At 46.3% G+C, this 13,244-nt stretch overlaps 1 protein-coding gene across 2 annotated transcripts in view; it reads left to right on the forward strand.

Annotated features, from left to right (window-relative positions):
- LOC133409737 (zinc finger protein 135) overlaps nucleotides 1-13,244 on the forward strand; it is a 29,321-nt gene that overhangs the window by 10,693 nt on the left and 5,384 nt on the right. For both annotated transcript variants that reach the window (XM_061690152.1, XM_061690153.1), the window contains exon 3: nucleotides 12,375-12,669. In XM_061690152.1, coding sequence (XP_061546136.1) covers nucleotides 12,375-12,669 — 295 coding nt within the window. The remainder of the gene's footprint in view (nucleotides 1-12,374; nucleotides 12,670-13,244) is intronic.

Raw genomic sequence — 13,244 nt, forward strand, 5'->3', positions numbered from 1 at the left:
TGTGACCGCTGACTAGTGCTTCATAAGCGGCCAAAGCCGCGCGGCGCTCCGGTCCCCCTGGATGAAGGAGGCTGTGAGGCGAACAGCACTAACGCTGTTGCGGTGGACCTCCAGCGGCTTCTGTAACCGCTGGCAATGGGCCTGCGGGGCAGCGGATCTCGTCTGTTTCACCGCTGCCTGGCAACACAATGTGCGTGGATGCCAGATGGCAAGACACGTTGCCCAAATCACACAGAACACATTACACTTCAGGGAAGATGTCTTTTTTTCACAAGTTGTCTGCATAGTTTCATGGCCAATTGCACTCTACACTGCTGGAACTGGGTGAAGTTATTGACTAATAAGGAAGTGCAATTCCGCCTAATGGCCACTGCATGGAATATGGGAGCTTGGTGTTTATATATTGGGGTATACGCCCCAGCCCTGTGATGTAATGGGGCTAGTTTTTCGCCCCGCCCACAATATCAGAAAAACATTTGGTGAGTTTTAAGCCATATCTAATGTTCAGTACTATATTGTTCTCAGTCTTTGCAGGTTTTAAGCATTTGTCTTCAAACATATTTATTGTATTTAGAAACAAAACACGAAAAAAACACGAAAAAGAGTTTGGTTGCACTTTAAATATTGAGGATTGTTAAATATCCTGGTTCTTGTAATTGGTCCATTTAAACACTTCACATTCCAGGTGATAACTCTTATATTTTTTGCAGTCATTGTTTTTGTTGACCCCTCCTTGAGCAGTCACCTTGTCGTGGTGGAGGGGTTTGTGTGTCCCAGTGATCCTAGGAGCTAAGTTGTCTGGGGCTTTATGCCCCTGGCAGGGTCACCCATGACAAACAGGTCCTAGGTGAGGGACCAGACAAAGCACGGCTCAAAGACCCCTAATGATGACGACAAACAATGGACTTCGTTTTCCCTTGCCCGGACGCGGGTCACCGGGGCCCCCCACTGGAGCCAGGCCTGGTGGTGGGGCTCGAAGGCGAGCACCTGGTGGCCGGGCCTGCACCCATGGGGCCCGGCCGGGCACAGCCCGAAAGGGTAACGTGGGTCCCCCTTCCCATGGGCTCACCACCTGTGGGAGGGGCCATAGGGGTCGGGTGCAGTGTGAGCTGGGCGGTGGCCGAAGGCGAGGACCTTGGCGATCCGATCCCCGGCTACAGAAGCTGGCTCTAGGGACGTGGAATGTCACCTCTCTGGCAGGGAAGGAGCCCGAGCTGGTGTGTGAGGTCGAGAAGTTCCGACTAGATATAGTCGGACTCTCCTCCACACACAGCTTGGGCTCTGGTACCAGTCCTCTCGAGAGTGGTTGGACTGTCTTCCACTCTAGAGTTGCCCACGGTGAGAGGCGCCGAGCAGGTGTGGGTATACTTATTGCCCCCCGGCTCGGCACCTGTACGTTGGGGTTCACCCCGGTGGACGAGAGGGTAGCCTCCCTCCGCCTTCGGGTGGGGGGACGGGTCCTGACTGTTGTTTGTGCCTATGCACCAAACAGCAGTTCAGAGTACCCACCCTTTTTGGAGTCCTTGGAGGGGGTGCTGGAGAGCGCTCCCGCTGGGGATTCCATTGTTCTGTTGGGGGACTTCAATGCTCACGTGGGCAACGACAGTGAGACCTGGAAGGGCGTGATTGGGAGGAACAGCCCCCCCGATCAGAACCCGAGCGGTGTTCTGTTATTGGACTTATGTGCTCGTCATGGATTGTCCATAACGAACACCATGTTCAAGCATAAGGGTGTCCACACGTGCACTTGGCACCAGGACACCCTAGGTCGCAGTTCGATGATCGACTTTGTGGCCGTGTCATCGGACTTGCGGCCACATGTCTTGGACACTCGGGTGAAGAGAGGGGCGGAGCTGTCAACTGATCACCACCTGGTGGTGAGTTGGCTCCGATGGTGGGGGCAGATGCCGGTCCGACGTGGGAGGCCCAAACGTATTGTGAGGATCTGCTGGGAACGTCTGGCAGAATCCCCTGTCAGAAGGAGTTTCAACTCCCACCTCCGACAGAACTTTGCTCATGTTCCGGGGGAGGCTGGGGACATCGAGTCCGAGTGGACCATGTTCCACGCCTCCATTGCTGAGACGGCCGACCGGAGCTGTCCCCGTAAGGTGGTCGGTGCCTGTCGTGGCGGCAATCCCCGAACCCGTTGGTGGACACCAACGGTGAGGGATGCCGTCAAGCTGAAGAAGGAGTCCTATCGGGCCTTTTTGGCCTGTGGGACTCCTGAGGCAGCTGATGGGTACCGACTGGCCAAGCGGAATGCAGCTCTGGTGGTCGCTGAAGCAAAAACTCGGGTATGGGAGGAGTTCGGTGAGGCCATGGAGAAAGACTTCCGGACGGCTTCGAGGAAATTCTGGTCCACCATCCGACGTCTCAGGAGAGGAAAGCAGTGCACCACCAACACTGTGTATAGTGGGGATGGGGCGCTGCTGACCTCGACTCGGGACGTTGTGAGTCGGTGGGGAGAATACTTCGAAGACCTCCTCAATTCCACCGAGACGCCTTCCCATGAGGAAGCAGAGTGTGGGTTCTCTGAGGCAGGCTCTCCTATCTCTGGGTTTGAGGTCACCGAGGTAGTTAAAAAGCTCCTCGGTGGCAGGGCCCCGGGGGTGGATGAGATTCGCCCGGAGTTCCTAAAGGCTCTGGATGTTGTGGGGCTGTCCTGGTTGACACGCCTCTGCAACATCGCGTGGACATCGGGGACAGTGCCTCTGGATTGGCAGACTGGGGTGGTGGTCCCCCTTTTTAAGAAGGGGGACCGGAGGGTGTGTTCCAACTACAGGGGGATCACACTGCTCAGCCTCCCTGGTAAGGTCTATTCAGGGGTGCTGGAGAGGAGGGTCCATCGGGAAGTCGAATCTCAGATTCAGGAGGAGCAGTGTGGTTTTCGTCCTGGCCGTGGAACAGTGGACCAGCTCTACACCCTCGGCAGGGTCCTCGAGGGTGCATGGGAGTTCGCCCAACCAGTCTACATGTGTTTTGTGGACTTGGAGAAGGCGTTCGACCGTGTCCCTCGGGGAGTCCTGTGGAGGGTGCTTCAGGAGTATGGGGTACCGAACCCCCTGATACGGGCTGTTCGGTCCCTGTACGACCGGAGTCAGAGTTTGGTCCGCATATCCGGCAGTAAGTCGGACTCGTTCCCGGTGAGGGTTGGACTCCGCCAAGGCTGCCCTTTGTCGCCGATTCTGTTAATAACTTTTATGGATAGAATTTCTAGGCGCAGCCAAGGCGTAGAGGGGGTCCGGTTTGGTGGCCTCAGTATTGCATCTCTGCTTTTTGCTGATGATGTGGTTCTGTTGGGTTCATCAAACCGTGAGCTCCAACTCTCACTGGAGCAGTTCGCAGCCGAGTGTGAAGCGGTTGGGATGAGAATCAGCACCTCCAAATCTGAGACCATGGTCCTCAGTCGGAAAAGGGTGGCATGCCCTCTCCAGGTCGGGGATGAGATCCTGCCCCAAGTGGAGGAGTTCAAGTATCTTGGGGTCTTGTTCACGAGTGAGGGAAGAATGGAACGGGAGATCGACAGATGGATCGGTGCGGCAGCTGCAGTGATGCGGACTTTGTATCGGTCCGTTGTGGTAAAGAAGGAGCTAAACCGAAAGGCGAAGCTCTCAATTTACCGGTCGATCTTCGTTCCTACCCTCACCTATGGTCATGAGCTGTGGGTCGTGACCGAAAGAAGGAGATCCTGGATACAAGCGGCCGAAATGAGTTTCCTCCGCAGGGTGTCCGGGCTCTCCCTTAGAGAGAGGGTGAGAAGCTCGGTCATCCGGGAGGATCTCAGAGTAGAGCCGCTGCTCCTCCGCATTGAGAGGAGCCAGATGAGGTGGCTGGGGCATCTGATTCGGATGCCTCCCGGACGCCTCCCTGGTGAGGTGTTCCGGGCACGTCCCACCGGGAGGAGACCCCGGGGACGACCCAGGACACGCTGGAGAGACTACATCCTTCGGCTGGCCTGTGAACGCCTCGGTATCCCTCCGGAAGAGCTGGATGAAGTGGCTGGGGAGAGGGAAGTCTGGGCGTCCCTGCTAAAGCTACTGCCCCCGCGACCCGACCCGGATAAGCGGTAGAAAATGGATGGATGGATGGATGTTTTTGTTGAATTGGATATATTGTTGAGAAAGTAGTAGTATAGGGTTCACAAGAGAACTTGAGGTTACAATAAAAAAGTAAAACCTGTCAAGTCAAACCTGGTAGTGCCCCCTCCCTTCCAGTAAACACACTTGCCTGATAGAGCAACCCCTGAACAAAGCCTAAACTTGATCCCCCCTCAAACTGCAGGCTAACATGAATTTTATCAGACTTAACTTTTTTTCATGTTGCTGCCTTAGAGAGATCCCAGTGAAATATCAAAACCTATTATAAAGTGTATGTATATAATATTGACAGTAATATTAGTATTAGTCAGAATAAAGTAAACAACGTGAATTTCCCTTTCTCATAAAAATAAACCTTTGAATCTGTAGGAAACATCCAAACTTGAACAGTTATTGCAATTAATTGTTACTATAATTATTGGAACATATATGTGAACTGTTGTCCTTTCAGTGCCATACCTCTGAAGCCAGTAAACTGTCTGCATCCAGCGGTTCAGGTTCGGCAACAGAGCTATATTACCGTTGCGCACCAAACCTTTGGTGGACACATTTCTGCTCTTCTTCAGGCTAGTCAAAAGTGTGTACGCCGTCCTCATAGAACCCACACAGTCAAGCTGGAGGAACCAAATGTTTTTGCAGTAAAGTGTTTGTCTTGTTGTTGTTTAATCTTGTTAAAAGCGGCTCACTTCCCGGTGACAGTTGGTTCGACTTCTTGGTAGGGCCGTACGGCACCTCCCCAGTACTCCACCAGGTTGGTTTTAGCCTGGTGCAAAACAGCCTCATTTTGCTGGAACTGAGAGAAGCAAATGATGGTATGGGTTTTATTTTCCCTTTGTCGCGTTTGAACGTCGGGGCTCGAATGAGCCCTCCAGTGCCGGTGCTGCATGGAAGATGTCAGGACCCATCCGCTCTACCAACAGCCCGGACGCAAACCTGACCCGCTGCCTTCAGGTATGTTCACAATACGGAGATTACATCTCCTTGAACGGTTCTTCAAGTCTTCGATTCTGTCCAGTAGGGTCTGGTTCTGAATTTGCAGTGTTTTAATGGCGGAATCCGCTGCCGTCAGATGCTCGAAGTTGTCCGCAGTGGTCGACTCCACGGAGGTGAGGGGACTCTGGACGGAGTTCACAGTCACCTGAAGTGAGTCCAGTGAGACTTGAAGTGGTTTAACCGACTCCTGTATCTAGAAGGACGCATCCTCCCTCACTCGACACGCCTTTCTTCAGTTTAAAATAGTGCATCGTGTGCATTTTTCCAAAGTTAAATTATCTAGAATGTATCCACAAATTAGCGCTGTATGTGACAGGTGTAAGCGGGCAGATTCAATGTCCTCGCTTGGAAAGTTTTTGGAGGGGAATTTTTGAAGCTCTCTTCATTATATTAGAAATCACAATCACTCCAGATCCCCTACTATCAATATCCTGAAGGAGTACAGCTGCCCACAGGGTGGTACAGAATAGTTGCTTTTACCACTCTATTGGTACGCTGCCCGATTCTTTTGAGGTGGAAGTAGGGTGGCCCACCCTCAATCGCCCACTGGATAGGTTATGTGCTAGTGATAGTGATAGTGAAATGTTATCATGCATGGAAGCCCTTTCTGATATTTTTTTTTTTTTGACAAACCACCACACAGTTACAGGAATGACTAAGACAACTGTCATATTGTGTCATTTATATATTTCAGAAAGGCTACGCGCATTCCGGGCGCTGTTTGTGCAGTTCCTATTTGATTGTTTGACTACTTGATTGTTTGACTACTTGACTTTTCCTTTTAAATCTAATTTGATGCTATCGCCATTTACTGTGAGTTGCAGGTGATTTTGTTTTTATAACGAGCAATTCTAATTGCTAAAGATGTCTGGCTGGACAACCACAATTATACAATGGCCCTTCGGAGGGCGGGATGTACATTGTAATTTTTGAGTGAAACGGGGTGGGAGGATTTGTAAAATCAATAAAAAGAGCTTTGAAAGAAAGAGAGAGAGAAAAAAAATCCAGGAAAATTGTATGAATAGTTTAAGGATGAAGTTGTTGTTGTAACCCTAACCCTCTGGCACGTCCTTCTCCTTACATCTCAGCCAGAAGTGAACTTTTTGAAGGCTTGAAATAACTATTTATTTATTTTTTTTTATTTATTTTTTTTTGGGGAGGAGCAGTTTTGCTTAACAATGACTTCACTGGAGGAGCAATTTTCTTAATTTAAGGAAATTTTTGTTGCAGGTTAATCCCACACGGACCTGAAGCAAGGGTTTTGTTGAACAATAAAAATACAATATAAAGTGGGACTTGAATGTAGGGCTGCAGCTATCGAATATTTGAATATCCCAGTGTCCTACTGAAAACAATCAAATACTCGAGTATTCGGATAAACTATTTTTGATGATAATGTGATATGTCCCTACCAGTTTGAGCCATACGAGATAGATGACAATAGTGAAGGTGCAGTTGAAGTTGTTGGAAATAGCGACGAGTCTGATGACGAGGCTATCGGCCAGTTCCAAAACACTAAATGGTGTGTGGACGAGTATGTTCTGATGGTTACATGAAATGACTTCTTACTCTTTGTAGTTGTTGTTGAAATGAATATAATTCAAAGAATGATTTGAGATGTGATGATGATTTTTTATCTTTTTTTTTAGGCGCCCGTGTACAAACTGTGAACCAATGTCACTTGTACTTGAGTCTTTGTTGCTATAAAAACACATACGTGGATAGCTAGCGCCCGTGGCCTTGTGTATAATAGAAGCAGGTTGCATGAGTACATTATAAGAATGTGCCCTATAATATCAATTCATAATTTCATGGATGTTCTAGGTCAAGAGTTAAATGTGGGTGCACTGTGTCAATACAATGCTTTATATTCTTGTTAGATGTTTGGTGAGACTCTATATGACCAGGTTTCAAATTTGACTCGCCCTGTGTCTTTCGAGTTTGGCCGCAGCCATTCTGGTATGCTTTGAAGCTCCTGTATCAGCGCTCGTGCTGGCTTTACAGTCCTGCTGTCGCTTGAAAACTGTTGGCACTGCATCTTTTTTTAACTTCCTTTTGTGCTGTATGCTAAATCCAAGGGATTCTTGGAGTGCAGGTACCTTTTTCGAAGCAGTCCTGAGTGAAATGTGTAGTGCACAGCAGAGTAGTAGTCTGTGGGCTCTCGCTTGTCCCATGTTCTCTGGACTTCTTGTCTATTTCTGTTTAAGTTGGGGGTCCTTTGGGAAGTTAAACAGGAGCCACAGATTTCGGCATCTTAACTTGGCTGGACAACTACTCTCTTTGCTGAACTACTATTGCATGAGCCAGTAAACAATGCAACTTCCCGTCGTCTGCTCAAACCGGAAGAGGCAACGTCGTCGTTTTGGGCGGCAGATTGAAAGTAAAAAATCACAAACATTTGACAAGTTCAATGTAATTCTGTTTGATGCATATGGTAATTTTTATCTCAATACGAAAACTTTTTTTTTTTTCCATGACAGACTTATATTTTTGCCAATCCTTCTCATTTTCCCTTTAAATTCATATTGTGCATTGCAGCAATCTGTATTTTCTTGCCTAGAAACATTTTCACTGGGGCAATTTCAAACACAAATATAAATAAATTTCAGTTTAAAATGGGGATTTCTTGTTTCAAAACCATAAGTCATTACTTTATAAATGGCAGTCAGCCTTTGTGCAACTTCACTTGAGCAGCTAGCATTTTAGTATCGCAACATAATAATACAGTACAGTCAAACTGCGTTTGAGCGTAGATCGGCTGACTAGGAATATGACAAATATTCTTTATACTACTGGAAGTTTTGGAAGTGTTCGAACTAAAATGAAGAGACCTTGAGAGGAAACATATATTTCCTTCCTTTGACTTCACCAAAACCCTCCTCTTTGGGTACATAACCCATGTTACTCTTAAGTCCTCTCTGTCCACCTTTGCCACATTTTTCACCCACGACACAAAATGTAGCCACAGGATTCCTTTGGAAGAATGGAAATTGAATTTCATTTTATAAAGTTCCAGGTCTGGAAAAGTATGGAAAAATATTAGTTTCCAAGACTGTTACACACACTATATTTTCTGTAACAAAATATATCTTTAAAAAAAAAAAGTTTTTTTAAAAAGTTTTTTTTGTTTAAGGTGCTTGGAAGCGTAGCTACATTTGGTGTGAAAGCACACAGTATTACAGCATGGTTTTGGTGAATACTCTATTCTGATTGGCTCAGAAAATTTCATCGACACCCATCGAACGTCTCAAGTAGTTCCTGTCAAAAATCTCGACATTGTTCCGAATACATGTGCGGTATCACCCTTTGCCGTTGGATTATACGAGCAAACGTGGCAACCTGAAACTGGCAGATTTGAAGACAGAAACATGAAATATTCTTAGGACAGAAATGAGCAAATTTAAAACAATGAGTGATCTAATCATTTACTTCATTTGGTGATTACAAGACTTGATGACTGGGATGCTGCTGAGGAATTGAGGGAAAAAGGAAGAGACCAAAGAGGGAAATCAACACCAAGAAAACAACAAAATAGGCGATTAAAATGCAGAGACACTTTCTGGCACAAAAACCGACCAATACGAATAGTGAAAAAAGTATTGGCTGTGGAAAAAGCATTGTCCCCCTTCTCTAATTCTCATATTTTTGCATAGTTTCCCCACTTTAATGTTTAAGATCATCAGACAAATGTAAATATCAGACAAATATAACCCAAGTGAACTTAAAATGCTGTTTTTAAATGGTGATTTCATTAATAATAATAATAATAAATATGATTCAAAGTTACCTGGCCCTGGGTGAAAAAGTAATTACCCCACTTGTAAAATCCACTTGTAAAATCATGAATAATTGTGAGGAATCACAATTTTCGGTTATTTGGTTACCTTCGGACCTGTTCAATCAAGCAATCACTTAAACAGAATCTGTCCCGACAAAATCAAGTCGGACAAAAGATCTAAAAAAGCTGCCACAAAATGACACGATCCAAAGAAATTCCAGAACTGTCGAGAAATAAAGTAATTGACATCAGAATGGAAAGGGTTACAAAAGCCATTTCTAAAGCTGTAGGATTCCAGCGAACCATGGAAAAAACATGGAACACAGTTACTGCGTTCACAATCATTCACTTGTTCCTGACTCTCTAATCACTCGAAAGGTTCATAAGTTGAGGTGGCCAATCCAACCAGACTCGGCATTTTGACCGACTTGTCAATTTTGAGAGATCTTGTCATGTTGCTAGTACAAGTGGTAGACAGTATAAATTTGGCCTAAGGTATAGATTTGGACTCTACCAAACAATCATGATTACGGTTGTTGATGACATCATTGTGTGAAATTGGCTTCAAGCACGTGCGACCACAGAGCTGGAGGATCTGCCGGCCGTTCGTCCATGCGTCTCCGTCCGACAGTCCTTCATCCGGTCCGCTTTCCCGGCTGCTCGGGAACTATTGGTGGAATGCGAGGCAGTAAGAGAAGTTGTCAGCTACGAGGCGTTAAATGCTCTTTCTTCCACGGTACCAAGATGTTCATCTAAGTCGCTTATCCTCGCTTCCGTGGTGACCAATATGCTACACTTCTGACAACTGTTGTTGGCACTAAAGAAGTAGGGGCAGCTAAGCATGCGTCGCTGTGTTCGTATCCCGATACGTCGGCTGGATACAAGACAGTCGAGTGAATCCAAAAGGTAACATTTCAGCTCCAAGTCTCAAACGACTGCAGGAGTCTTTATTTTAAAGCGAAAACATTTGTAAATAGGCTTACATCTCTTCACCTTAGTGGCTGTGGATCAGTTGGTAGAGTGGGTCGTCCAGTAACCAAAGGTTAGCCGGTCCGAATCCTGGCTCTGCTGACTGTCCGCTAGTCCGCTATTGAAGTATCCTTTGGCAAGACACTGAACCCTGAATTGCTTCCAGCGGGCCTGGCAGCTGCCTTGTATTGCAGCAGCCGCCCGTTGGTGTACAGGGATGCAAAATGCTGCCGTTTTGAGTAGCGAGCAAAGTCAGCGTTACTTTTTTGAGTAGCGAGCAAAGTCACGTGTTACTTTTCCCTGTAAAGCAATGAGACTACAGTTACTACTTCAAACCACCAATAATTACTTTTGAGTCATCAATGTCTCTCACCAAGTACTAATTTGTGGCTGGTGTTTCGAACAAAACACATTCCAGCTATGCAATACCATTTAACCATTCATGCACACATTAAGAATACAGTTTTACTGCGGCTGCCGTGGCCCAATGGTTGAGACCATCGCCTGCCACCGTGGGGGATCTAGGTTCAAGACCCCGACTGGACCATCTGCCAACATCCCCCGGACTCACAGCTGTGGTGTCCTTGAGCGAGACACCGATACCCCGAAATGCTCCCCGGGCACTTCAGCTGCCCCCTGCTGCAGTGTGTTCCACTAACATGTGTATGTGTTCACTGTGATGGGTTAAATGCAGAGAACAAATTTCCTGTACATGCATGCATGTTCATGACAATAAAAGGTGATTCTTGTTCTTCTATTCTTCTTACTGGCGTGTTAAGCGCAATGCATTGTGAGTTAATTATTCATACCGAAGTGCTCGGTCATAAATCGGTCATGGAGGGTAAGGACTGAAGGACTGACAATATTTACTGAAAAGTACTGTAAATACTGAAAAGTGAGAACTTCCAACTTCATCTGTAGTCCGGACTGCGAGCTGGTATAACACGATGCACGGCTGACGTCACGTAGTAATTGCTCCCCCACCCCCACTCAATCACCCACAGCTTTGCTAGTTAAATAGTTGCGTAATCTTGTCACCTTTTCTCGCTTTTCGCATCAAAATTACAATGGTGGGAGCAATGGTGTGTGTGTGTGTGTGTGTGTGTGTGTGCGTGTGCGCACACACACCCACCCCCACCCCCAATATCACACCGCCACTCCCCTTTCACATTTACGTACACGCACGTGCAACCACACACACACACACATTTGCCTTCATGGACCACAATCGGCATCCATCTATCAGTTAAGAATCTTTAGAGAAGTGTACTGAGAATGGTGTGCTTGTTTACGTTTAGGTACTTACTGTACTGTGTTGGTATGTCAAGTGTGCACTAAGTTGCTCATTTAATGTGGCTTCAACCACATTAATATTTAACTTATTGTTTCATGTTGATGACATCATTCTATAACTTGTGTGGCGTACATTACCAAGTGATGGGTATGGTTAAGTGAATGCGTTTGTACTTTGGATAAGTGATATTCCTGCCACTTGGTAGCTTCTGTAAGTAACTAAAAAGTTACTTTTTCTACTTTAGTTACTTTTGAAATCAAGTAATCAGTAAAGTAACTAAGTTACTTTTCAGCTCAAGTAATCGGTAAAGTACCCAAGTTACTTTTTCAAGGTAACTTGCAACACTGTTGGTGTATGAATGTGCAAGCATTTGTAAAGCCCTTTAGGAACGTATGGTGTCGATGAAGCGCTATACACGTGCAAACTGCGCGGCTGCGCTGCTTAGACTCGAGTCATGCCTTCACTTACAATTCGGAAACATCCATTTGGAAATGAGATACAAAACCTGGTAAAAAAATAGTGAGTTTAAGCATTGGGTCCACTACAAAATGCAGTTTTTGCCAGAAAAAAAGTTGTTCTCTTTATTGCAGAAAAATGTAAAAAATCGTGGGTTACGTGTACCGACCGTCCCACCCGTACTAGTAAGCAATCTCCCAAATTATTTTTGTGCTCCATGAAAGCAGACTGGTTCTTCGTGTTGAATCAAAATAAGAATAACTTTTAAACAGATTATTTTATTTTGAAGAAAAAAAAATCAACATTTTTGCCAATTTTCTGACGGATGTAATGAACCAAGCCACTAATTGTACCATAATCAATTTATGGAAAAATATTAGTTAGTTAAGCCGTAGTATGAATAAGGTGTACAGTAATTGAACCTGAAGCTGCCTCTGAAGTGCACATCAAACTAGTAGCCCTTCGTTCGTGTAAATCAGTAGCAAAGAAGTGGCTCTCACTTTGAAGGTTGGCGAGTACATCACTCCCTCTTATGTGATATCGCTTCATTGTTGTTTATTTGGCTTTGTTTCATCATTAATTAAAACAATGATGGATGCTAAAAATATACAATAGCTGTAGCCCTACTACTTTTGTAGATGCATTGTGGGATACATTGAGGGCACAATGTAGGGGCTAACCTCAACTCACGACACTACAAAATGGCCACATCACTCAGCATTTGAGGCAGCATGTAGCGAGTAGGTCATGTGAGTGTGTCAAGTCAAGTTGTGCGTGTGTGTGTCAGGATGCTGGGGAGTCACCTGCGGCTGCACGGCAAGAGGCGCATCCACCCGTGCAACATCTGCGGCAAGGAGTTCAACCACAGCTCCAGCTTGTCCCGACACCGCCTCATCCACAAGAAGGCCAAGGACGGCGCTCTGGCCCATGCCGCGCCCCATCGCCCCTCGCTGAAGGGCAAGAAGACCAAGCGGCGGAGGCAGCCGGCGGCCGTGATGCAGGTGGCGGGAGGAGACAAGTTCTACGCCTGCCCGCAGTGCGACATGAGCTTTCGCACGTCCACGCAGCTTTCCAAGCATCAGGTGAGGAAGCCTCGCAAAATCTTTCCAACTTGGAAACTTTCCACGGGTATTAAACGTTTGCTGACACGTTTCATGGTTGGCTCTTCATAGGGCGCACGAGTGGTTAGCACAGCTACCTCACAGTAGCAACTTGATAAGTGGTCACCATCTTTGTGGAATTTTCACAAAAACATGGAACGAGCGCTTCAAATGCCCCTGAAATTCTCTGGAACAAATATATTCACGATTGATGACTGACATAAATGAGCTATTCTACAGCTCTCCTTTTTAGGGCAATTGACACCGTTCAAAATGTTCAAAACAGTCATTTCGACGCATCCAGTTGGAGAACCCCTCCCTCAGAATTTCGGCCCGTATGAGCTTATTGGTGGATCCTTTGAACTGAAACTTGTCAGCCAATCGGAGCGGGGCTTCCCTGAGGAGCAGACGAAACAAAACAGTTGAGGGTGTGTTGACAAATGTATGACAAATGATCAAGTTCTACTGTTTGACTCGAATTTGAAGGCCTTTTTGGACCTGATTTTCTACAGGCAGTATCACACCAAAACGTTCCCAAAAAGGCAATTTTTACCCAC

The sequence above is a fragment of the Phycodurus eques genome, chromosome 11 (genome assembly GCF_024500275.1).
Source record: "Phycodurus eques isolate BA_2022a chromosome 11, UOR_Pequ_1.1, whole genome shotgun sequence".
In the NCBI taxonomy this organism is placed as follows: domain Eukaryota; kingdom Metazoa; phylum Chordata; class Actinopteri; order Syngnathiformes; family Syngnathidae; genus Phycodurus; species Phycodurus eques.